Source organism: Microcaecilia unicolor, unplaced genomic scaffold, assembly GCF_901765095.1.
Source record: "Microcaecilia unicolor unplaced genomic scaffold, aMicUni1.1, whole genome shotgun sequence".
Classification (NCBI taxonomy): Eukaryota; Metazoa; Chordata; class Amphibia; order Gymnophiona; family Siphonopidae; genus Microcaecilia; species Microcaecilia unicolor.
In genome coordinates this window covers 147,607-175,556 of record NW_021963046.1, presented here as the reverse complement: position 1 = coordinate 175,556, position 27,950 = coordinate 147,607, and the positions used below count along the sequence as shown (strand labels likewise).

General features: G+C 43.4%; 1 protein-coding gene across 1 annotated transcript in view; it reads left to right on the top strand.

Moving 5' to 3' along the window:
• The window catches only part of LOC115458834 (E3 ubiquitin-protein ligase TRIM39-like), a 71,861-nt gene that overhangs the window by 10,848 nt on the left and 33,063 nt on the right, over positions 1 to 27,950 (top strand). Inside the window, exons 4-8 of the mRNA XM_030188657.1 lie at positions 7,834 to 7,856; positions 9,233 to 9,342; positions 14,241 to 14,246; positions 14,795 to 14,824; positions 21,370 to 21,444. Coding sequence (XP_030044517.1) covers positions 7,834 to 7,856; positions 9,233 to 9,342; positions 14,241 to 14,246; positions 14,795 to 14,824; positions 21,370 to 21,444 — 244 coding nt within the window. The remainder of the gene's footprint in view (positions 1 to 7,833; positions 7,857 to 9,232; positions 9,343 to 14,240; positions 14,247 to 14,794; positions 14,825 to 21,369; positions 21,445 to 27,950) is intronic.

Here is a 27,950-nt window from a genome sequence, read left to right as displayed (position 1 = left end):
AAGAGAGGCAGGTTCCAAGAGGAGCAGGTTCCAAGAGAGCGAGCTGGGCTGTTTCCAGGCCTTTTATAATGTTAGCAGAGAAGCATGGTGTGTGCATGTCTTGGATATTTTGCAAGGCATTTTGGTTAATGTAGTCTCATGTCTGCACACGACCCCTGAGTTGGTCTCATGTCTTATGACATCACGAGACTTAGTCTGGATTTTGCTGGCAAATGTCTTTTGATGTCCTGTTCAGTCTCTGGGGCAGATACACATTACAAGTCCTTCCTTTCTGCACATGTCTGGAAGCTGATGGGAGGGGCAGGTATACCTCTGATGACAGGCAAATGTCCTGTTTATGCTTCCTCTGAGTCCTTTGTTTTATTCAGGTGCCCACCTTAGTCCATCTTTTGTTAGGTGGGAGGGCAGAGGAAGCTCTTTTGTGTTTGTTAAGTGTGTGTAGTTAAAAAGGAATGGAGAGAGAGAGGCTTGAAATGAAACTATTCTCCAAAAGCTGCACAAACATATATCTTCAAAAGATACACAAATATATTGGTGTATATATAATCCAGCAAACATGCTACATATTTCAGTAATAAACTGATACCATTACACAGTGACGACAGCCAATGCCAGATGGCTGTCTATGGAGCAGCGTTTCAGGTTAAAAATCTTTTTTTGGCTTTTTTCTTTTTGTACCGGCCGCTGCTGCTCCACAGGAGAAGCAGCAGCGGCCGGACAGCGTTAGTATTGGCAGCTGCGGGTGGCGAGGGAGTTGATGTGCCCAAAAGGGGGGGTAGGGGCTTTGGTGATGCGCCAGGGGGGAGGGGCTTGGGTGATGCGTCGAGGGGGGGTAGGGTGCTGCGCCGGGGCGGAGGAGCTTGGGTGTTGCGCCGAGGGGGGGCACTGAGAGCTGATTGGTAGGCGGAGCGTGTTTCCCTACTCCTCCCCCTGCCTGGCTCGTGGTTTTGCAGGGCAGGGGCTTGGGTGTTGCGCCGAGGGAGGGGCACTGAGCTGTTTCCCAGGCAGGGGGAGGAGTAGGGAAACACCCCTTGCCTTGGAATGAGCTGTCAGTGACATCACTGAGGTCAGTGCATTCTAAACTGCCTAGCAGACCACCTCCGAGGGAGCCATGGTACCAGGCACATTAGAACGTTGGAGGTGAGAATTATTATATAGGATAAGAGAAACATCAAAGCATTACTTTGACAGTCTGACAGGGTGGGAGGGTGGGGGTATGCATGGGGACATCAAAGCATTTCATTGATATTCTAACAGAATGGGTGTTGGTAGGTGAGAGGAAGGTAATAACCAGAGAAATAAACAGAGAAATACAGCTTTATGGTTTATAATGGCTGTACATAAAGCTGTATTTCTCTGTTTATTTCTCTGTTTATTACTCTCCTCTCACCTACTACTACTACTACTACTACTTAACATTTCTAAAGCGCTACTAGGGTTACGCAGCGCTGTACAATTTAACATAGAAGGACAATCCCTGCTCAAAGAGCTTACAATCTAAAGGACACGTGAACAGTCAGACCGATAGGGGCAGACAAATTGGGGCAGTCTGGAATTCCTGAAAGGTAAGAGGTGGGCTTTAAGCAAAGACTTGAAGATGGGCAGGGAGGGGGTTAGAATATCAATGAAATGCTTTGATGTCCCCATGCATACCCCCGCCCTCCCACTCTGTCAGACTGTCATAGTAATGCTTTGATGTTTCTCTCATATATACTATCTGCTATCACATTTGCTTATTTCCGATCTGAGGAAGAAGGGCAACCTTCGAAAGCTAATCAAGAAATGTATTAAGTTATGTCCAATAAAAAAGGTATCATCTTATTTTCTTTTCCATGTTTTATTTTGTTTGATTTCTATTGATAACCTTTAAGGCTACCACACCTCTCTACCATCCAAAAAGGAATTTAAGATCAGAAAACGCAATGCGGCCATTCTTAGATCCAGTGGTGCAGAAACGCTATGTGGAAACTAGAACTCTGCCAAGCTAACCGCCTTCACCACGTTCTCTGGCAACGAATTCCAGAGTCTAATTACACATTGGGTGAAGAAACATTTTCTTCTATTTGTTTTAAATGTACTAGTATTTCTGGAAAGTGTGAACAGTTGCTTCACATCCACCTGTTCCACTCCACTCATTATTTTATATACCTTTATCATATCTCCCCTCAGCCGTCTCTTCTCTAGGCTAAAATGTCCTAGCCTCCTTAGTCTTTCCTCATAGGGAAGTCGTCCCATCCCCACTATCATTTTCGTCGCCCTTCGCTGCACCTTTTCCAGTTCTACTATATCTTTCTTGAGTTGCGGCGACCAGAACTTCACACAATACTCAAGGTGTGGTCGCACCATGGAGCGATACAACGGCATTATAACATCCTCACACTTGAAAAGTTGCTCAAGTATCAATTAGAACTTAGGACATAAATGGTAGGTTTGAAACAGGCTGATACACTGGACAACACAATTTTTATTTCCATAATGAGATTGGATGTTTCTTATAGATTTTTGGATGCTGATCATAGAAATGGCTTCAAAATTTTGTAGCTGTTATGTGATTGAGCAGAGCTTATGTCACACCTGAACTACAGTGGTGGAAATAAGTATTTGATCCCTTGCTGATTTTGTAAGTTTGCCCACTGACAAAGACATGAGCAGCCCATAATTGAAGGGTAGGTTATTGGTAACAGTGAGAGATAGCACATCACAAATTAAATCCGGAAAATCACATTGTGGAAAGTATATGAATTTATTTGCATTCTGCAGAGGGAAATAAGTATTTGATCCCCCACCTACCAGTAAGAGATCTGGCCCCTACAGACCAGGTAGATGCTCCAAATCAACTCGTTACCTGCATGACAGACAGCTGTCGGCAATGGTCACCTGTATGAAAGACACCTGTCCACAGACTCAGTGAATCAGTCAGACTCTAACCTCTACAAAATGGCCAAGAGCAAGGAGCTGTCTAAGGATGTCAGGGACAAGATCATACACCTGCACAAGGCTGGAATGGGCTACAAAACCATCAGTAAGACGCTGGGCGAGAAGGAGACAACTGTTGGTGCCATAGTAAGAAAATGGAAGAAGTACAAAATGACTGTCAATCGACAAAGATCTGGGGCTCCACGCAAAATCTCACCTCGTGGGGTATCCTTGATCATGAGGAAGGTTAGAAATCAGCCTACAACTACAAGGGGGGAACTTGTCAATGATCTCAAGGCAGCTGGGACCACTGTCACCACGAAAACCATTGGTAACACATTACGACATAACGGATTGCAATCCTGCAGTGCCCGCAAGGTCCCCCTGCTCCGGAAGGCACATGTGACGGCCCGTCTGAAGTTTGCCAGTGAACACCTGGATGATGCCGAGAGTGATTGGGAGAAGGTGCTGTGGTCAGATGAGACAAAAATTGAGCTCTTTGGCATGAACTCAACTCGCCGTGTTTGGAGGAAGAGAAATGCTGCCTATGACCCAAAGAACACCGTCCCCACTGTCAAGCATGGAGGTGGAAATGTTATGTTTTGGGGGTGTTTCTCTGCTAAGGGCACAGGACTACTTCACCGCATCAATGGGAGAATGGATGGGGCCATGTACCGTACAATTCTGAGTGACAACCTCCTTCCCTCTGCCAGGGCCTTAAAAATGGGTCGTGGCTGGGTCTTCCAGCACGACAATGACCCAAAACATACAGCCAAGGCAACAAAGGAGTGGCTCAGGAAGAAGCACATTAGGGTCATGGAGTGGCCTAGCCAGTCACCAGACCTTAATCCCATTGAAAACTTATGGAGGGAGCTGAAGCTGCGAGTTGCCAAGCGACAGCCCAGAACTCTTAATGATTTAGAGATGATCTGCAAAGAGGAGTGGACCAAAATTCCTCCTGACATGTGTGCAAACCTCATCATCAACTACAGAAGACGTCTGACCGCTGTGCTTGCCAACAAGGGTTTTGCCACCAAGTATTAGGTCTTGTTTGCCAGAGGGATTAAATACTTATTTCCCTCTGCAGAATGCAAATAAATTCATATACTTTCCACAATGTGATTTTCCGGATTTAATTTGTGATGTGCTATCTCTCACTGTTACCAATAACCTACCCTTCAATTATGGGCTGCTCATGTCTTTGTCAGTGGGCAAACTTACAAAATCAGCAAGGGATCAAATACTTATTTCCACCACTGTATATGCTACAACACGGACTTTTCCACAAGGACAAAGGAAATATATTACTTACACCCAAACCCAAAGACTTAAAGAAAAAATTAAACGACACAACCAACTATCGACCAGTAGCATCCATCCCCTTGATAGTAAAACTAATGGAAAGTATGGTAACCATTCAATTTACCAACTACCTAAACAAATTCACGATACTACACGAATCACAGTCAGGATTTCGAGCCAACCATAGTACTGAAACAGTGTTAACCACACTCTTAACCAAATTTAAACAACTAATCGCAACTGGAAACAATGTGCTACTCCTACAATTTGATATGTCCAGCGCGTTCGACATGATCAGCCACCAAATACTCCTGAATATCCTAGACTACTTTGGGATCGGAAGAAACGTACTAAGATGGTTTAAAGGCTTCTTAATAGCAAGAACTTATCAAGTGATTTAAAACTCAAAAACGTCAACACCATGGAAACCTGAATGTGGAGTACCACAAGGATCACCGCTCTCACCAACGCTTTTTAATTTAATGATGACACCTCTAGCCAAATCGCTATCCAGCCAAGGACTCAACCCATACATCTATGCAGACGATGTCACGATATACATCCCGTTCAAGCAAGACATAACCGAAATCACAAATGAAATCACACACAGCCTCCAAATAATGAACTCATGGGCGGACGCCTTCCAACTAAAGCTAAACGCAGAAAAAACACAATGTCTCATCCTGTCCTCACAATACAACACAAACAAAACCAATACCATAAACACTCCAGATTACACACTTCCGGTCTCAGACAGCCTGAAAATATTGGGAGTCACTATCGACCGAAATCTCACACTTGAAGATCATGCGAAAAATACAGCAAAGAAAATGTTCTACTCAGTGTGGAAACTTAAAAGACTCAAACCTTACCTTGATTTGTACCTGTCTTTTTCAGGACACAGACCGTATAAGTCTGCCCAGCACTATCTCCGCCTCCCAACCACCAGCCCCGCCTCCTACCACCGGCTAAGCTTCTGGGGATCCCTTCCTTCTGAGCAGGATTCCTTTATGTTTATCCCACGCATGTTTGAATTCCGTTACCGTTTTAATCTCCACCACCTCCCGCGGGAGGGCATTCTAAGCATCCACTACTCTCTCCATGAAAAAATACTTCCTGACATTTTTCTTGAGTCTGTCCCCCTTCAATCTCATTTCATGTCCTCTCGTTCTACCACCTTCCCATCTCCAGAAAAGGTTCGTTTGCGGATTAATATCTTTCAAATATTTGAACGTCTGTATCATATCACCCCTGTTTCTCCTTTCCTCCAGGGTATACATGTTCAGGTCAACAAGTCTCTCCTCATACGTCTTGTAACGCAAATCCCATACCATTCTCGTAGCTTTTCTTTGCACCGCTTCCATTTTTTAACATCCTTCACAAGATACGGCCTCCAAAACTGAACACAATACTCCAGGTGGGGCCTCACCAACGTCTTATACAGGGGTATTAAAACCTCTTTTCTTCTGCTGGTCACACCTCTCTCTATACAGCCTAGCAATCTTCTAGCTACGGCCACCGCCTTGTCACACTGTTTCATCGCCTTCAGGTCCTCAGATACTATCACCCCAAGATCCCCCGTCCGTACATATCAGACTCTCCCAGCCTAACACATACGTCTCCCGTGGATTTCTACTCCCTAAGTGCATCACTTTGCATTTCTTCGCATTGATTTTTAATTGCCAAATGTTAGACCATGCTTCTAGCTTCCGCAGATCTTTTTTCATGCTTTCCACTCCCTCCGGAGTGTCCACTCTGTTGCAAATCTTGGTGTCATCCGCAAAAAGGCAAACTTTACCTTCTAACCCTTTGGCAATATCACTCACAAATATATTGAATAGAATTGGCCCCAGCACCGATCCCTGAGGCACTCCACTACTGACCTTTCTCTCCTCCGAGAAAACTCCATTTACCACCACCCTCTGACGTCTGCCAGTCAACCAGTTCCTAATCCAGTTCACCACTTCGGGTCCTATCTTCAACCCATCTAGTTTATTCAAGAGCCTCCTGTGGGGAACCGTGTCAAAAGCTTTACTGAAATCCAAGTAGATTACGTCCATAGCACGTCCTTGATTTAATTCTCAGGTCACCCAGTCAAAGAATTCAATGAGATTCGTTTGGCATGATTTCCCTTTGGTAAAACATGTTGTCGTGGATCTTGCAACTTATTTGCTTCCAAGAAATTCACTATCCTTTCCTTCAGCATCGCTTCCATTATTTTTCCAATAATTGAAGTGAGGCTTACTGGCCTGTAGTTTCCAGCTTCTTCCCTATCACCACTTTTGTGAAGAGGGACCACCTCCACCTTTCTGCAATCCCACGGAACCTCTCTTGTCTCCAAGGATTTATTAAACAAATCTTTAAGAGGACCCGCCAGAACCTCGCTGAGCTCCCTCAAAATCCTGGGGTGGATCCCATCCGATTCCACTGCTTTGTCCACCTTTAGATTTTTAAGTTGTTCATACACACTCTCTTCTGTGAACGGTGCTATATCCGTTCCATTCTCACATGTACTTTTGCCAGTCTATTGCAGTCCTGCTCCAGGATTTTCTTCTGTGAAAACAGAACAAAAGTATCTATTTAGCAAACGTTACCTGTGGAATGTGTTTGCTGATGCAAAGAACAAATCATTAAGAAGCTTCAAACCGCTCAAAACACAGCATCCAGACTCATATTTGGAAAAACAAAATACGAAAGCTCCAAACCCTTAAGAGAAAAACTACACTGGCTCCCACTAAAAGAACGAATTGTGTTCAAAGTCTGCACCCTGGTCCACAAAATCGTCTACGGGGAAGCCCTGACCTACATGTCAGATCTGATAGACTTGCCTATTAGGAACGCAAACAGATCATCACACACATTACTCAATCTCCACTATCCTAATTGTTAAGGACTAAAATATAAATCTATACACGCGACCAGTTTCTCATACATCTGCACGCAGCTATGAAACGCACTACCGAAGGTCATAAAAACAATGCAAGTCCTAACCATCTTCCGAAGGCTACTGAAAACAGATCTTTTCAAGAAGGCAAACCATAAACATTCATCTTAAGCACTAAATAATAACATTGTACATGATCTATACAAAACCGAACTCCTATCACATGACTGACCTCTTTGCTATGAATAATCAAGCACTACCACTTTAAACCTTGTATCGAATAGGGTCTCTCTATAGTCGATGACCTAATGCATGTTACAATCCAGTTTATTACTCAGGAATACAATACCATAATGTATCCTTCCTTACCATGTATGTATGCACATGGTATATATGTATATATATATGTATATATATATATATATATATAATATATATTATGGTATATATATATATATACCATAATCTGTTCCATATATGTTATGTTTCATGTCTGCTCCATGTATGTTCCATGCATGTTACCATGTATGCTTGCACTTTAACGCAATACCATTTGTAATTCTGTTGCCCGGAAATGGCAACCACCATTACGGCAAATGTAAGCCACATTGAGCCTGCAAATTGGAGGGAAAATGTGGGATACAAATGCTACAAATAATAATAATAATATAATGTGTTCTCATAAACTGTGAAATCTAACTAGAAATATTTTCTGTCTCATTTCCCTTTAGGACGTGAAGGATGCTCTGAGCAGGTACAAGTTAGTTTTCTGCCATTTTCTATGTGACTGGATGGGTTTGAGTGAGGAAGAAGGGAATTAATCGATTGGTGAGAAGGAGAGAGAATTGAGATTGAGAATAGGAGAGAGGGTGGTGGGATTGAGTGAGGAGAGGAAGAGTTAAGGTGTGGAGGAAGCACTGAGAAATGAAGGGGATGGGGGAGAGATGAGGAGAATTACAGACTAACCCTCTTCCCCCTGACTCTCCCTTTTTCATCCCTGAACTGACAGAACTTCTCTCCCATCAACCTCCCTGATATTTCCCTTCTTCCTGTCCTCACCTATGTGGCCCTTCATGAATCCTCTCTTCATTCCCCACCAAACTCCACCCTGTACCCTGCCAGTGGTGCTGCCCCCTAACCCTAGTGCAGAAGGAGGTGCTGGTGATGGTCTCTGTTCTGACGCTGTCCATAAGAGAGTAATTCCATAAAAAATGTGTTTATATTTGTTTGGATGGTAAATAAACATATGGATAATTGTGAGCCAGTCAATATTGTTTATCTGGATTTTCAGAAGACATTTGATAAAGTTCCCCTTGAATTTCTCATGAAGAAACACAAACGTCATGGGATAAGAGACAGTGTCCTCTTGTGGATTAAGAACTGGTTAAAAGATAGAAAACAGAGTAGGGTTAAATGATCAATATTCTCAATGGAGAAGGGTAAATAATGGGGTTCCTCAAGATCTGTGCTGTACACAACTACAATAGCCCTTATGGCTGCAGGTCTCACCTATATGTAGGTACAGTAGGCTTTTGGTATGTTTTGGAGGGCTGACACTTTCCACCACAAGTGTAACAGATAGAGTGAGATTTGGGCCTGGTCCCCTTTTCTACAGTACACTGCACTGACCACTAGGCTACTCCAGGGACCTGATTGCTGCTGTAATAGGATGGACCATAACATCTGAGGCTGTCATAGAGGCTGCTATATACTGTTTCTTTCACATCTTTAATGAGCGGGAGGGGGTCAGTGACCACTAGGGGAGTAAGGTGGGGGTCATGCCTTAATCCCTTCAGTAGTCGATTGGTCATTTAAGGCACCTTGTTGTGACTTAGTTGTGATAAAAACGAAACATCTAAATTGTAGCCCTGGATATTTTTGTTTTGTTCCATTGCAGCAGAAAAACATCTGAGTGTTAGGAATGCCCAAATCCCGCCCCTAACACACTCCCTTGCATTAGCAATTTCCAAATGCCATTTTGTGTCACTTTTTTAAATGTTTTCCTATTTCAAAAATCAGTCCCATAATCACAGAAAACTGAGTGTTCATGGTATATTTCATTCCTTCCACTCTCTGTCCCCTGGGTGTGAACATCTCCCAGAATAATCCCAGTGACTCTCTAACCTATAGGTGTCAGGAAATGAAGTTTCCAGAACCAGAGGCTGTTTCTACTGATCTGAAAATGGATTTCCAATTGAGCTTCCCTCAGCAGCTGAAGAAATGGATTACAAAATTTGGAGGTGAGGAATTGATCTCTTTTAATTTGGTTTGTCTTCTTTTCAAATGCTCTGGATGAATCCAGTAAAAATGTGCAGAAATAAAAGTATAAATCTGAGATTTTCAGTGCTGGGCTGTACCTAGATACTGCGTATATGGATATACTTTAGTATAACTGCTTGCTTATATGCTTGATTATATTATTCACGACTTGTACGCAATATAAACTGTCATCTTCCAATCTTTATTCACAAATAACAATACATTGTAAGCCACATTGAGCCTGCAAATAGGTGGGAAAATGTGGGATACAAATGCAATAAATAAATAAATTACATTGACTGGCAATATTCTGACGGGTACCGAATAATAACCCAGATAAAGTTACCACATCCCTTTTGTTGTCCTAACTTTATCCAGATAGTTACCCAGTCACTAGACTGAATCTTGGCACTAATGAGGTAACTTCTGACTCTTCCGATTCTGAACCTCCAAACCATCCTGGCACTGTGTCGAAAAGGCCAAGACAGACTGTCCAAATTTCAGCGCTATTATTGACCCTGAGATTAGCAAGTTTAGTGTGGGCAGTGGAAGGATAGACTGCTCAGAGTTGTTCCAGTATAGTGACGGGGTAACGTACCAAGAAACACGGGGAGGAATACCGGATGAAACTGAAAGAAGCCAAGAGAGAGGTACGTCTGGCGAAGGCGCAAGCGGAAGAACAAATGGCTAGAAATGTAAGGAGCGGAAACAAAAACTTCTTCAGGTATATTAGTGAAAGGAAAAAGACTATAAAGGGAATTGTGAGACTAAAAGATACAACAAAACGCTATGTAGAAAATGATGAAGAAAAAGCCAATTTGCTAAATAGATACTTTTGTTCTGTTTTCACTGAAGAAAACCTTGGGGAAGGACCGAGAGGGACTAGCAAAAGTACACCTGAGAATGAGGTGGATAGAGCGCCATTCACAGAAGAGAGTGTGTATCAACAACTTGGAAAGCTGAAGGTGGACAAAGCCATGGGGCCGGACGGGATCCACCCCAGAATACTGAGAATAGAGAGGTTCTGGCGGGTCCTCTTAAAGACTTGTTTAATAAATCCTTGGAGACGGGAGAGGTTCCGAGGGATTGGAGAACGGCGGAGGTGGTCCCTCTTCACAGAAGTGGGGATAGGGAAGAAGCTGGAAACTACAGGCCGGTAAGCCTCACTTCGGTTATTGGAAAAGTAATGGAAGCCATGCTGAAGGAAAGGATAGTGAATTTCCTGGAAGCCAATAAGTTGCAAGATCCGAGACAACATGGTTTCACCAAAGGGAAATCGTGCCAAACGAATCTCATTGAATTCTTTGACTGGGTGACAGGAGAATTAAATCAAGGACGTGCTATGGATGTCATCTACTTAGATTTCAGCAAGGCTTTCGACACGGTTCCCCACAGGAGGCTCTTAAATAAACTAGACAGCCTGAAGATAGGACCCGAAGTGGTGAACTGGATTAGGAACTGGTTGACAGACAGACGCCAGAGAGTGGTGGTGAATGGAGTTCGCTCGGAGGAGGGAAAGGTGAGTAGTGGAGTGCCTCAGGGATCGGTGCTTGGGCCGATTCTGTTCAATATATTTGTGAGTGACATTGCCGAGGGGTTACAAGGTAAGGTTTGCCTTTTTGCGGATGACACCAAGATTTCCAACAGAGTGGACACCCCGGAGGGTGTGGAAAACATGAAAAAAGATCTGAAGAAACTAGAAGAATGGTCTAACGTTTGGCAATTAAAATTCAATGCGAAGAAATGCAAAGTGATGCACTTGGGGAGTAGAAATCCAAGGGAGACGTATGTGTTAGGCGGGGAGAGTCTGATAGGCACGGACGGGGAGAGGGATCTTGGGGTGATAGTATCTGAGGACCTGAAGGTGACGAAACAGTGCGACAAGGTGGTGGCAGTAGCTAGAAGATTGCTAGGCTGTATAGAGAGAGGAGTGACCAGCAGAAGAAAGGAGGTTTTAATGCCCCTGTATAAGACGTTGGTGAGGCCCCACCTGGAGTATTGTGTTCAGTTTTGGAGGCCGTATCTTGCAAAGGATGTTAAAAAAATGGAAGCGGTGCAAAGAAAAGCTACGAGGATGGTATGGGATTTACGTTCCAAGACGTATGAAGAGAGGCTTGCTGACCTGAACATGTACACCCTGGAGGAAAGGAGGAACAGGGGTGATATGATACAGACGTTCAAATATTTGAAAGGTATTAATCCGCAAACGAATCTTTTCCGGAGATGGGAAGGCGGTAGAATGAGAGGACATGAAATGAGATTGAAGGGGGGCAGACTCAGGAAAGATGTCAGGAAGTATTTTTTCACGGAGAGGGTGGTTGGACGCTTGGAATGCCCTCCCGCGGGAGGTGGTGGAGATGAAAACGGTAACGGAGTTCAAATATGCATGGGATATGCATAGAGGAATCCTGTGCAGAAGGAATGGATCCTCAGAAGCTTAGCTGAAATTGGGTGGCGGAGCAGTTGGGGGGAAGAGGGGGTGGTGGTTGGGAGGCGAGGATAGGGGAGGGCAGACTTATACGGTCTGTACCAGAGCCGCTGATGGGAGGCGGGACTGGTGGTTGGTAGGCGGGAAATACTGCTGGTCAGACTTATATGGTCTGTGCCCTGAAAAGGACAGGTACAAATTCAAGTTAAGGTATACACATATGAGTTTGTCTTGGGCAGACTGGATGGACCATGCAGGTCTATTTCTGCCGTCATCTACTATGTTACTATGTTACTATCTATTGGTGAAAATCTGAGAGAATTCTGACCACAGAGAGAAAGACTGAACATCTCGGTAGATGGAGTCCATAAGCCCCATCCAGTCTGCCCATCTCACTTTCCACAGATCTTCAACCATCATTTTGCAAACCCTGAGAGATTCTTTTGTCTTCCACAGATCCATCTTCCTTTCCATGAAAAACTATTTCCTCAGCTTGGTTTATCTTTATGCTTATTAACATTTTTTATACCGCTTAACTTTCACATACTCGTACTGCCATAGGCCACTTTTTCCCTCACCTTGGTAAAAGGAGGGTGAATGTTGAGAATCAGTGATAAAGAGTAACTAGAGCACCAGAGTGAATAACGCGTAAAGAAAGTGATAAAAAAAACCCCTATAATTCAAGTGTGAAAAATGAAAAGAAGCCATCACAAACCTTTAAAAAGAGTATGAAGAAATCTTGGTGCTATAAAACAAATTAATAATCGAACATAAGACCACACTGGCTTTACTTGCCGCATGGCCATTTCCTGCAGGAAAGAAAGACTTACCCTTTTACACCAGTGCAGGCCCCCTTTTGCCTCAGCTTGGTAAAAGGGGTCCTTTATGAACAACTAAATCAAACAATACTTGCAGATAGTAAGAATGGTACATCCAAAATCACAGTACTAACTAGAAGATGTCATAAACAACACATACTCTCCCACAAAAATCCACAAAAACATATGAATCCAGTCACATAAACAACCATATTCCCACCCCAAAACATTCTGCTATGCCCAGAATCATACTGATGCACTAAAGTAACATTTAACCAAATTCAAAGACACAAGGTTGTCACGAAACACTTAGCCACCCATCCAGGGTTATCCTGGAGCAACTTAAAGGGTCTATCCCCAACAAAGCTCAGGTCTGCCTTCAACTGCTGCTTGTGCTCTACACTAGCACCCTCCTCCCACACACTGGGTCATAACCGCCTCTGGGCGAGTCTCCCGCTCTCAAGTTATCCCCAGTGATTTCTAGGTTACTTGGGCCACAGTCCCAGTGGTACCACAGTTCCCAGAAAGCACTCACAGACCCAACACATAAACCACCAGCATTCTTTATCAGTCCACACAAATAGGGCAAACAAACAATTAGGTTTATTCTCTTAAAAACAGTGAACAGTGGAACAAAATAGTGCAAATAGCAAACAATAACAGGTAACTGAAATATTGATTAATTATAACACTAACTAAACATCTGTATACTGCCTAAACAGTACCTGGGAAGATCAGGACATATAATTCACGGAGCCTCAGCTATTTGCACACTCACAAAAGAAAACACACTCTCCCTCCAACACTTAAACTTCAAAGGAACATCTGGGAACACTGCTATTTAGAAAAAATGGACAAATGGGAAAATAACAGCACCCGTCACATAATAAATAATGCATAAGGCTGATGTCACATAATGGCACAAATTGGCAACTAATGAAAAGTACATATCTCATATAAAAAACACAAAAAACTAGCGTATTATCCAGTCAATATCACACTAATTATGTGGTCTTTTTCTCATTCTTATGGTTACTTAAAGGGTGGGGGGAGCGAAAAAAGGAATGTTTTGGGGTGGGTGGGAATATGGTTGTTTATATGACTGGATTCATATGTTTTTGTGGATTTTGCATTAAAATTAATACGAAATAATTTAAACATAAAAACTGCTGACTGCCGTGGGATGAATATGGGCTGGATAATGTCACGTTCATACTTTTTAACAGCTGTACCATCAGTTCTGCCCAAAGCAACAATGACCTTGCGTTGTCTACTGTCACTCCTATTTGAGTATAACCTGAAGAAGGAATGGGTGATAAGGCAAAGCTTGTTTTATTTTGTTGCATTGCACCCTGGAAGTCATGTGTTTACTATGTCATAAGCTTATTCCTGGAATAAGCGGCAGAAAAATCTGTTTTACTCTTTTGGGATTTTGCCAGGTACTTGTGACCTGGATTCACCACTGTTGGAAACAGGATACTGGGCTTGATGGACCTTCAGTCTTTCCCTGGATGGCAATTCTTATGTATGAATGTACTTATAAGATCATTGAAGGACATTTCTGTAATTCAAAATCTCTAACATTTCTCTCTCTCTTTATTGTTTTTTTACAAAATAAAATCACATCCTGCAGGAATTGGTAAGTTTTATTCAATTAATATTTACGCATACCATGTTGTTTGATGCTGCCCTGTTTTTTAATGCTGACCCACCCCTCCCCCACGCTTTCCTCTATAGCAGGGCTCGGGATTTTTTCTCCTTCCTCAGAGCTGCCTCAAACTCCTTCTCTCCCCCTGCAGGGACAGACTCTGCAGATACTTCCCCAACTTCCTGCACTGCGTGACTGAAGTATCTGCAGAGCCCAATCACCGTACAGGGCGAGACAAGGAGTTTGAGGCAACTCTGAGCCTGAGCCCTGCTGTACAAGTAAATGTAGGGGGTGGGGAAGAGAAACTGGGTGAAAGCTGTGCATTGGGGCATGAGAGAAACTGGGTCAAGGCTGTTTTTTCTTTAATGCCCAAAATGCTGTGATGAAGCATGCTTAATTGCATGATTAAAAATTTTAATCACATGATTAATCACTATTAAAATTTTTCATCATTGTCCACCTCTAATATATTTTTTATATCATTGTACTTATTTCTCTTCTCTGAGATCTGATCATTGTTCATCTTTATTTTAATGCAGATTGGTGGATGAAATGTGGCAGCTATACAGGTAACTGAATCTGATATACAATTAATTATACCAAACCATCAAATCCACTATTGTGTCCTTTCACTGTGATCTCGCTATACAGACACCTACAGCCAGTGTTAGGGATCATTTTCACCCCTGTGATAGAGAAGACAATGTGTGTTTCCCCTGATCAGGTCAGGGAGTGATCCCTCGGGTTCAGACCTGGTAAGTTCCACATTCATTGGGAGACTCCCGTTTTCTCAGGTTATCTCCAAAACTTCCATAAGGGAGTGAATGACTCCCACTCAGCAGTCTGTGACAGTCCCAGGACTTTTCACCAAATGATACAGTACAGTTTGCTTCTGGAAATAGTCACCAACTGTCCTAGAGTGGTCAAGAGGGATACAGTAAATAGCTTTTTATAATTGCCTCCAAAAACTGCTTGGAAAATGGAATAAACATATTTAATCTGATGACCAGATTAAGATAAGAACTGTTTTCACCTGAATGATACAGTATAGTTTGCTTCTGGAAATGGCCACCAAGCATCCAGTGGGTGAGTTACAAGCTACACGTACCAATCGTAAGAGAAAGAAACATATGAAGTGTCCTAGTGACAAAATAGGTGTGTTGGATAAGCTTCAGTGGTCTGTTCGTGAAGCAGAACCAGCAAATTCCAAAACAACATCTGTGCTTCGTGATGAGTCAGTAGAAAAGATGGAAAAGTGGTTAAATTTGTGGATAATGCAAATTGTGGATTAAAAAAACAAAAAGCACTGTGGACAGCATTGCTGTGAGGATGAAAGCCAAACAGAGAAAGCGTGAAACCCTTTTCTGCTAGTTCTGGCTGTCTTGTGTTGGGGTCTGCACCCACCTTAGCCAAACCCCAACTGGTTACTGCTAGAACACCCACGTTCTTCGATTTGTTTCTTACGCTAATACACTAATAAAACAAATAGTACTTACTCACTCAGAAGTGAAATAAAAAGAAAAGTTTATTCTGGAAACAAGTAAATTGTAGCTCAAGCAGAGCCTTATAGCAAGTCTGAAATACAGAAAAGAAATTATTAGACTTCCTTGGGTCCACTCCAGTTCACTGCCCTGGAAACAAGGAAGCCCAACCTACATAGATTTCCCTCATTTTATACAATGATTTAGTACATGTTATACAATAATCCGGAAACTAATTGCCATTTTAGCACATCCCACTAACTAATCATCTACTTTCCTAATCCAACACATCTGACTTCTATCCTACCCTAATTCCTAGATAGCATTTACTCCACTCCACCTGATCTGAGTCACAAAGCCATCTTCACCCACCTACTAGTAACTTCTCTCCCACTATACTTTCTGTCACAAATTCCAAGCCCACCTCCTCAGGCTACTTCAGCAGTTTTTTTATATCATATATCCAACCTATATACCACCTGACCTTGTGGTTAAGCTAGCAGACTGTTCCCAACTTCCCCTTTTCACTATCCAGATACAATGTGGTTTCAAACTGTATGAAACACAGGAAATCTTGACCCAAGAATTAATAAATTCTTAAGCTGCCTGGTACAGTATCTTGCCCTAGACTTGACCTTAACACTGGTCAGCAAAAATATAGAAAAAAACAGGGTATTTTTTTCCATTCTTGTGACACACTCTCTCTCCCCCAGATCTTGTATAACCGTCTCTCAGCCACTCACATCTATCTCAGTAAAAAGGTCCACTTCCCCTTCTCCCATTGCTTGCCCAACAAATCACACTAAATGAATAAACATGTTTTGGGGTCCATTTAGTTAGGAGTGTGGTCACATGGGTGTCCTTGCACGATTTCAAAAGGTCTGATCTAGCTAGCAAGGCTTGAAATCAGCACACAGAATAATTAGGGGGATGAAATAAATCTTACAGGTAACCCTTGTTTTATTATCCAGAGGAGTGCCCTGAAAATACAAACATTAGGGGTCCTGAGACCCCCAAGTTCCCCACATCTCCTCCTCTCTCTAGCAAAAAAAGCCATATCAGTTCCGTTCTTCTGTGATAGGGTGTGGTGGAGGGGAGAAGTGAAGCACAGGATGTGAGGAGAGAGAAGGACCAGCCAACAAGGGTAGGCAAAAAGTGGATTACTGAGAATAACATGAGAGAATGGTTAGAAGATATCAAACAAAGGTAACAGGTTGGCTTCATCATAGATGAACAAATCTTATAAGCAATCTGGATTTATATCCTAAAACTAACTATAAATATACTTGGAATCAAAAAATTCAAAAATAAAAGAAACGTATACTGGCTGTTGGCCTTCTTCATCAGGATATTTAAGACCTCATAGGGCTGTACAACTAAGAAAGATTATGGAGACAACAAAAAGAACTTAGGTGTTCAATAACATCATAGAAGTAAACCAGATCAAATAGAAGATCATGAATCCCAGGAAGAGGCAATGAAATATCACGTAAACTGAGGTTACTACTGATTGCAACATGTCTGGGGTTTGGTGCACCAGAATAGTCTGGGGAACTATCTTTTGTCTTAGCAAAATAAAAACAGCAGTGTAACAGAACATTTATAACAGACAAACCAAGGAATACTGCAATTTAGATTGTAAGCTCTTTTGAGCAGGGACTGTCTTTTCTTCATGTTCAATTGTGAAGCGCTGCATACGACTAGTAATGCTATAGAAATGATTTGTAGTAGTAATAGGTTATCAAGGGAATAAAGAAGTGCAGGGTAGATCATAGCTAAGAAATTAAAGATATATTGCAGGAGCCCTTTACCATGTCTGGGCAGCTCAGAATACATGTCAGGGAATATCAAGAGGTGTCCCCAAACCACTACTCAGGGTAAGAGGATGAAAAAGCAGGATAGAGAGAAAGGGAAAAAAATACTACTGAAGAAAACATTCTATATCTAAAAACAGGTGAAAAAGGTCTTCAGAAGAGAGAAAAGGTAAATGACTCTGGATCATACAAACAGGAGAAAAACAAAGGACTGTACACAGAAGAGACTAGCTATCAAAAGACAAATGAGAGAGAGAGAAAAAAAAACAAATAAATGTGAATTTGAGGAAAAGAATGCTCAAGATGTATAACAGCTAAAAAAAAACAGTCGTGTTTCGGCTCCAAGGCCTGCATCAGGGGTCTGTTAAATCTCTTGTGTCTGGCTGATGGCTTAGTCAAGAGAAGTATAGCTGTTAGTCTTCCTTAAACTGAGAAAATCCGTGATGGTAGAACGCATCTATGGCATTAACAATGTAAACCCTATTGGCTCATATGGCTTTAATGCCACACCTGATCGGTTTTTTTTTTTTTTTTTTAATGGAGGTTTCCCATTACAGCATTTGTTTTAACTTTGGGTATCATTCTAATGGCTTTTTAAAATATTCTATAGCATTGTCTACTGTCAGAGAGATTGTTCAGCGCATGTGTTTGCATCATTCTCTCTGACAGTAACAATGCTATAAAATATTTAAAAAGTCATTAGAATGATACCCAATAACTCGTAACAAGAGCGATTGAACACATCCAGCTGATTTCTCAGATGCAGGAGAAAGCTTCTACCCACTGAAAACAAGGACATGCAGGCACTGAAGATATCTTTATCCCCACACAGCGTCAGATGTTATGGCCAGTCCTAGTAGAGCAGCAAGCAGGTCCCTGGAGAAGCCTAGTGGTCAGTGCAATGCACTGTGGAGAAGGTGACCAAGACCCATAATTCACTACTAAGTATTACACTCGTGGTGGAAAGTGTCAGCCCCCCAACCCCCACCCGAAAATCCTACTGTACCCAGATATAGGTGACACCTGCAGCCATAAGGGCTATTGTAGTTGGGTACAGTAGGCTTTTGGTGATTTTGCAAGGGCTCACTGTACAGTATAAGTGGGTAACAGTGAGATGTGTACCTGGGACCTTTTATGTGAAGTCCACTGCAGCAGCCCCAGGGTGCCCCATTTGGATGTCTGTTTGGCCAGTCCTACTAAGAATGTTGGCCCCCATACATCCAACAATGTGTAGGAAATAGCCATTTTCAAATAAAAAAGATAGTCTTTTTCTGGTTTGAAAATGGCCATTTTCACTTCTCGATTTTTTAGATGTTTTCAGTAAAATGTCCAAAGTTGGATTTAGACATCATATCGAAAATGCCCCTCTGTGCTCCTCCAAATGACACACTGATTACAATTTATAAGAAATTACTACTTTACCTATGAAAAGTTATTCCGTTATTATACTTCCTCTGTGTACATCCATATGCTGCACAAGCCGGCATATCCTATACAATAAAAAGCACCTCCAACGTTCTGAAGCCGGCAGCGTTGCAGTGAAGCCTGAAGCTCTGAAGTGTTCGTAGGCTGTCGTAATAGCTCTGCCCTCCGCCCTCAACAGGAATCGCTCCACTCGCTGACATAGCCCCGCCCTTGGAGCACAGCTGATCAGGCTCGCGCGGTGTTCCGCCCTCCCACCCCTCGCGCCGTGTCCCTACCGCACTCCGAGCCCTCCTGAACACAACAAAGAGCCGCCTCTCACTCAGTTCCTCGTGCGTCTCAACAAACAACCGCCCAAATCTGTCCCTCGCGCTGAAATCCTCCTCCCGCTTAAAACCTGACGCCTCACTCGCTTTCCTCACGCAGAACTCCTAACTGGACAAAACTGCTCTGACAGAACTCCACCTGCAAACACACTGGCCGTCACTACACCAGCACAGCTGCTGAAGAATAACATCTGACCCCTGTGCTGCGTTGCCTCGCATGTATTAAAGTCTCCTACACTACTCCAGGCTCCATCACTGTGGGTACACGAGGTGGTAAGGTGCTGGGCTGCAGTGGTGTGGGGAATAGGCAGAGTTGATTTCAGGAAAAGGGCATCTGTCTTCAACTGACATACACTCAGTCGAAGAAACGCACCCCCCCCCCCCCCCATTGCAGCTGTCTCTCACTCATACACACGCACACAATGTGAATCTCTGTCTTCTAATCTCTGACACACACTCAGTCTGTCAAACACTCTGATTCTTCCTCTCTCTGTGTCACAAATACTACCCCCCTCCCCCTCGACCTGTCTCTCTCACTATCGTAAATACTCATTATCACGTCCACAGGTCAACATACTCTCACTCACACATTCACATTCTCTGTTTCTTCTCACATAGACACTATCACTGTCACACATATCACTTTCTGTCTCTCACAGACATACCATCAGTCTGTCAAAAAACTCTGAATCTGTCTCAGGGTGACAGAGTGTACCCCCCCCCCAAAAAAAAAAAAAAAAAGCTGTATCTCACTCATACACTGTGTATTTCTGACTTCAACTCTCTGACAGACACTCAGTCTGTGAAACAGTCGCATTCTCTCTCCTCTCTCTCTCTCTCTCTCTCTATCAACACATACTATTCCCACCCCCCCTCCCACCCCCATTTGGAGCTGTCTCTCAATCATTTGTGTCTTACCAGCTCTCTGACACTCAGACTGTGAAACTTCACTGATTCTATCACTCTCTGTGTCACACATACTACACCCCCCCCACCCCATTGCAGCTGTCCTCTCACTCATGCACACAATGTGAATCATACACAAACTCTCCAAGGGACAATCACCATCTTTCCTCTCTGACACAGAGACACATTCCTTCCACCCCCCTCCCCCCAACATCATAGACACACTGTGCCATGGAGAAACAGCATCTCTCTCTCTCACTCACACCCACACACTCCCCTCCCACCCCCTTTAATACACAAACTGTAAAATGGAAAATCAAGAATCTCTCTCTCTCACTAAGACACACACTCACACACACATTCCCCCAACCACCACCACAACAATCATTACACAAACTGCCATGGTGAATAAAGATCGCTGTCTCTCACTCACACACTCCCCCCACCCAATAAATACACCAAGCTCTAACATGCAGAATCAGCATCTCTCACTCACTCACACCCACACACACAACCAACACAAGAAAAAAACCCAGAAAAACACAAAAAAAAATATTACACATAATACAACAATGTAAATTATTCATTAGCATGACAACACATTCTCCTAACAATCCCTTTCAAAACATAATTGGCAGGAAGCCAATATCTTGCTAGCGGCCGTTTCATTGGTTTCAGAAACGGGGCCTTTTTTCCTAGTTTGAAAATCTAAGTGAGATTAAATAAAAATGCCACCAATAAAGAATGACAAGGAGGATGCAGCAGCCTCATATTTGCTTTGTTTTAAGAGTACGGGGATGATGACTGAGTGGGGGAAGGAAACGTACATTAAGCTAAGTGGCTTCAAAGTTTTGACGTCATCCCATCTCCTGTTTTATCCAACCTCCTTGGTATGAATAGACTCATTCCAATAGGGAACACTGAAAGCTCATATCCAATAAGGTGAGTCAAATCTATGAGGCAGGAAGGTGAATCCAATAGCAGAGCTCCTGTCATAGAAAAAGTGATTGACTGAAGAACCAGGAAATGAGGGTTAGAGGTAGGTGCAGGAGAAGCCAATGAAGGTTAGAGCTGGTGTCTGAGGAGCTAATGAGGGTTAGCGGTGGGTGTGATAAGCTAATGAGAAGTGTCTGCTCATGTTTATTAATATGTTTCCTCTCTGCAGTAAATCTGACTCTGGATCCTGAAACTGCTGGTCTGGTCTTGTCCTGTCTGAAGATGGGAAAAGTTTCAGATGGAAGTACACAGGACGGAATGTGCCGGACACTTCTCAGAGATTTTTACTTATCCCATTGTGCTGGGGTGAGGGCTTCACCTCAGGGAGACATTACTGGGAGGTGGAGGTGGAGTTGGAGGTGGAGGTGAGATCCTTTCTGTCTATTGGGAGTGTGTAAAGACTCTGTGAGGAGGAAGGGGAGATCACACTGTCACCTGGGAGGATCTCTGGACTCTGGGCTGTGGTATGAAAGGGATGCTGCCCTCACCTCCCCTAAGACCCAGCTCCCCCTGAGTGAGATCCCCGGGCAGTGGGGGTTCTGCTGGACTATGAGGCAGGAAAGGTCTCGTTTTATGCAAATATAAATCTCATCTCTTCACCTTCACTGACTCCTTCACAGGGAAACTCCAACCTTTCTTCTGGACTAATTCTGAAATTCCTCTGAGAATCCGCCAGGTACCAGCCTGGAATTAAACAGCAGGACTCAGATTAATATTGCCAGAGTCTCTCTCTCTCTGCTTGACAATTTGTAGTTATGTTACCAAATTCTTATATACAGTCATCAGAAAATACAAATAAATCTGGGAAGCTCTGCTGCTCTTCCTTATGATTTAATAAAATCCAGCTGCTTTCCTGATTTATTTCCCAAGGGCCCTTTTACTAAGCCGCGTAAGCGTCTACACGTGCACAACGTGCACCAAAATGGACCAAAATGGAAATATTTGTTATTTTTGGACATGCATAGCGGACGCACACCAAGTGACATCTGACGCCCAAATTTTTACCGCTAGGTCTATGGCTGGTGGTGTCATGACTCTTGGGGCTTGGTACTAAGAAGCCCCAATATCATGGAGCATAACCCTGGCGCAGCAATCACCTGAAGTCTCTATTATTTTATAAAGTCTCTTTTATTGAATAAATCACAGATAATTTACTCACAGATAGATGTTCAGGATACAGAGACTTCTTAATCTGGAGCTGTGGGAGGTGGAGATCTGAAGAGAGGTAGTTGTATTGCAGGGAAGGGGAAAGTAGTGAACAGGTAGAAATAGTCCAAAGCTGGGTGACTGGATGTGCGATATCTCATTTGGAAGATATTTACAGGGTAAAAAATCCAGGTTCGTTACAGGGATTTTCAGCCGGACAGAGCTGTCTGGAGCGAGATGGGGTCATCTCCATGCCCCTGGCTGATGGTGTTAGCATACCTCATGGCTGCAAGGACAAAGAGGTGATGGGCTTTTTACAGGCTCGGGGGGGGGGGGGTGCAGATAGAGGCAATGGGAACAGAGCTTGCCATCGGGTGGCAAGGGGTGGTCCTAGAGATAGAACGAAAGGTCATACCTGGCTGACCTCTTAGGACAGAGATAGTAAGGCTGAACAGGAAATGGTAGCAGGGAGACAGAGGTGCCAAGTTTGGCAGAGAGAGAGAGGGGAGGTCCAGGCAGCCTTACAACCAGTGGTAACAACTCTTGCACAACCAAGCAAGTGTGGCTGCACTGCCTGTGAACTACATTAACCACAGTGCCTTGCTCATATATCTTTACAATGAGAGACTGCAGCAGCGAAAGTTCTTAGAAATGAGAATAACAGTAAAGACATTACTCACATTTTAGGATCACGTTATGAACTAGTGCAAGGCTGTCAGGGAACAGAACAGGTGGTAAGGTCTGAGACCCAAAATGGATGCACAGCAATTTTGATTTTGCCGCATGTCCATTTTCTGCAAAAATTTTAAAAATGCATTTTTTTGTAGGTGCACTGAAAAATAATTCTGCGCGTGCCCAAAACTCAGGCCACTTTTTACGCAGCTTAGTAAAAGGACCCCTTAATCTGAAGTCTCTGGCAGGATTGTGAGAGGTGGAAGATTTTTCACATTTGTGTTAAACATGTTCAAATCGATCACTGCCACAGAAATATTAAAGTTTGAGGATTTCGTTCTTTCCTGTAAAGATGGAAACCATCTTTCAGAGTTTGAAACATGAAATTATCTATATAATAATTTGTACCTCAAGGTTGTCTGGCTGGCTGGCTGGCTGACTGGGTTTGTAACATCCTGACGTCAGCTTGCCTCCAGCGTTCCCTTCCCTCTCACTGTCCCGCCCTCGCGTAAAGATGAAATGACGTCAGAGGAGGGGGACACTGTGAGGGAAGAGAACGCTGGAGGCGAGCTGACGTCTGGATGTTATGAACTCAAGTGAAGGCAATGGAACGCTGGAGGCAATGTGAGCCCAATCTGCCTGCAGGGAACGCTGGAGACGACACCAGACCAACCTGCCTGACGCCGCTGCGATCTGAGGTAAGTTAGATGGCTTACAGGCAGGGCGGCAGGAAGGACAGAGTCACTGCCAATGGAGGGGAGGGGAGAATCACTGTACATGGATGGGATGGGAGGGCAGGGCACAGGAGAATTGCTGTACATGGATGGGTTGGGAGGGCAGGGCAGAAGGGAATCGCTGGATATCAATGGGATGGGAGGCAGGGGAGAATCACTGGACATGGAGGGGAGGCCAAAATCGCGAGACACGGAGGAGAGAGGAGAGGACAGTAGGGCAGAGAAGAATTGCTGCACATAGATGGAACGGGAGTGGAGGGAAGAATTGCTGGATATGGAGAGGAGGGCAGGGGAGAGAGGAGAAGCAGAGGGACACTCCAATGCACTGTACATTACAAACGATAGGAGGACATGGCAGAGACGAATCTCTGGATATTGATGAGATGGGAGGGGAGAATCACGGGACACGGATCTGAGGGGAGGGCAGGGCAGAGGAGAATCCCTGGGCATCGAGGTGTAGTGGAAGTGCATTGTAAAGATTGTTTTTCAACTCTGCCTTGACCACCAGTGCACTTGGGGTCTGTATTTTTAATTAGAAGTAATTCTTTTTAACTTTGTGTGAAAATAAGTTGGAATGTAGAATGTAGCTCTAATTAATTTGGTATGTGAAGAGGGAGATGGCGCTTGTTTTTGAGTTCAGACTGGCCACCTGGACTTGGAAGCATGTGACCACATTCCCACAGTATGGCTTGTTTACTTATTCTTAAGCATTCTGTAATTTTCCCTAGCTGTATATCTTATAGCTTTCTTTTAGTTATATGATTTGATCAGTGTGTGTATGTAGCTTAATCATTGTAGATTTTAGCACCTCTAATAGAGGTCTCATTTACTCTAATACAAATCCAAAAGAATCCACAGTAATTATTGAGTAGTCTCTGTCAGTGAAGTAGGCTGTAAATCTAAAGCGGTATACGAGGGGAGCCCAGGTTCACAGGACATGGAGGGGAGGGCAGGGCAGAGGAGAATCACTGGACACAGATGGGAGGGGAGGGAAAAATCACTAGACATGCAGGGGAGGGACAGATGAGAAGCAGAGGGACACTCCGTACTGTACATCACAAAAAAACCCCACTTCCAACACCTTCGAGAAAACAATCCACATCCCCTACCCACACATCATATTCCTCATTCTACACCCTTCCCAATTATTCCTTATCATTATAGCACATTTGTCCTAACGGTTTCCTTAAAAACATAATCGCCATTACATTATAATCTTGCTAGCGCCCATTTCATTTTTGACGAAACGGGCTTTGTTGCACTAGTAGTATAATATGAGAGACAGAGATTGGACTAGAGCTCATGAATGCGAGGAGAGACCTCAATGGCACAGTAAGAGTGACAGAGATGGGATTAGAGCATGTGAATGTGAGGAGGGGTCTCAGTAACACAGTAAGAGATGGGATTAGAGCCTATGAATGTAAAGAGGGGTTTCAATGACATAGTGAAAGCAACAGTTGGTATAAGATATTGTGAATAATCTTGAGATATTAAGTGAGACTGTAAGCTCAGTAGGGCAGGGACTCATTGTACTTCTATGTATTCTGTCTTTTATGATCTGTCATAAATACTGATGGTCAGCAATGGGTTCTGATCCCGGGGAACTGGGTTCAATTCCCTCTGCAGCTCTGTTGGCCCAGGAAAAGTGTACAACTTAGATTGTGAGCCCGCTAGGGACAGTGCAAAGTACCTGCAATAGAAATTGTAAATCGCAGTCACCTCAGGGATCACTTGCAGTATATAAAGCACTGAAATAAAACAAATAAATAAAAGCTATTTTCCATTTGATTTTCTGTCACTCTTCATAGTTCCACAGATGTTTCCTGGGAGATCCCCTCTGTCTGAGGGCAAACACCATACTCATATGTCCACATACAATCCTTTATGGGCAGAGTAATATTAATATTGAGCCTTATATTCAAAGCGATTTAAATGGCAAGGAGAGGCTCCTGACGGTTTAAATGACTTGCCCGAGGCTATCCTGGCTTAACTGATTAGTGCTACTGAATCTCCCATTAATCAGCCATCCCCTAACCGGATAGGGTAAGGGCGAGACATGGTTGAAACGCAAACTTAGCCATTAGCGTCATTTTCAGCCTGCTAACTGGCTACGTACGCATAAAGTTAATAACAAGGCCACCCTAACTTAGAGTCCCTTTTATTAAGGCATGCTAGTGGGATTTATTGATTTATTTATTTGTGCATTTATATCCCACATTAATCCCAATAAGGTTGAGTTCAATGTGGTGTAACAATAAACAGTATAGGATACATAACAAAGAATCATAAATAAGAAAGTATTTGTCTTAAGAATCCAATTTTAACAATACATTATCATAAATATACAAGGAGTTGCACTAGGAATTGAACCCAGTTTGCCAGGATCAAGGCCTGCTGCCTAACCATTAGGCTACTTCTAAGTGTCACCCCCTTGTATTATATAGTGAGCCCTCCAAACCCCCCAAAAACCTACTGTACCCAACTGTACCCACTAAAACAGCTGTTATGGCTGCAGGTATGACTTATGTGTGGGTACAGTAGGTGTTTGGTGGTTTTGGAGTGATCACACTTTCACACAAGAGAGGGATATGGTCCTGGGTCCCCTTCTTACTCCTAATAGGACTGGCCATAACTCTGGCCTAGAGGCTGGTATGTACTGTTTCTTTCTCACATCTTTGTGGGATGGGAGGGGGGTCAGTTGCCACTGGGGTAGTAAGAGGGGGTGTCATTCCTTTATTCCTTCTTCACATCTTTGTGGGATGGGAGGGGGTCAGTTGACACTGGGGGAGTAAGAGGGAGGTTTCATTCCTTTATTCCTTCACATCTTTGTGGGATGGGAGGGGGTCAGTTGCCACTGGGGAAGTAAGGGGGGTGCATTCCTTTATTCCTCCAGCGTTATCTGGTCATTGCTAAAACAGGTCTAGCTCCAAACTCTTAGTCCTGGAGGTTTTGTTTGTTCCATTATGGCTGAAAACATCCAAGTCTTAGGAACACTCAAATCCCGCCCTTAAACACACCCCCAACACACCCGCTTGAGATTTTGAACAACATAGGAAAACGTCTGGAAAATGTGTTTTGAAAATACTGATTTGGATTTTTTATGAGAATAACATCCCAATGCTCTTTTATGACATTTTTTAGATGCTTTTGAAAATGAGCCCCAAAGTGTTCATCACAAAGCACATGTTCCAGTGCATTTCACCCTTCCTCTCCCATGCAATGGTGGGGCCAGATAAAATTACCGGTATTGTACCTTTTAGAGCGAGGGAACCTTACTCACAAGAAGGTCAATTTTAAGCTTCTGATCTTCTCCTGGTAAAATCTTTGAAAACGGATCCCTTAGGGACTACAGATACCAGAACCTACCGAGGACTGTCACTGAGCCAGCGTTGTAATCTGTAAATGCCAACCTGTTACCATTATCCCTTGTGTTCCTCATAATCCACAGAACCTGTGACCTCTCCCACCCTACTCAGACCAGTCTCTTCTCCACATGCACAGAAACAAAATGATTGAAATTCCCCTTTACTAGACAGAGTGAAGGATTTGCTCAATTCTGGGGGTGCTCAAGAATCCACTGCACCCACAGTTGTCACCTATGAAGCCCTGCAACTCCCCCAAGTACCTGCCTGAGACCCTTCCTATAAATGCCATTGTCAAAAAGTTATTTTTTGTGTCACCATCACCACCTCAACCAACACCACTAGCTTCCTGATGTGCCCTTGCTAGCCACGGTCATAAGCTGTAGCACAGTGGTAATTTTAATTACAAAAAAAATGTACCAGGGAGGGACAGCAGTGACTTCCATCTCCACTACAGCTGCATGTTGGGAAAAGGAAAGAAGTTCAAAAGATTCTAGGTTGGCGTAACTTGTTATAACCTGCAGAAATCATCTGTCAGAGAGTGTCTGTGTGAGAGAGAGTCTGTCTGAAAGAGAGGAGAGAGGGTCTGTCTGAGAGAGAGAGAGGGTGTTATACTATGTTCTTTGTGTAAACAAGCATAGATCCTTCAGAATTTGAACCTTGTTATTGTTGAACTTACTGTATGTGGTTTCCCCATATCACTTATTGTTCAAAGAGTGTGTGAGAGAGAGAGAGAGCATCTGTCTGAGAGAGAGAGAGAGAGAGAAAGAGAGACAGAGAGAGCGTCTGTCTGAGAGAGAGAGAGCGTCTGACTGAGATTCAGAGAGCGTCTGCCT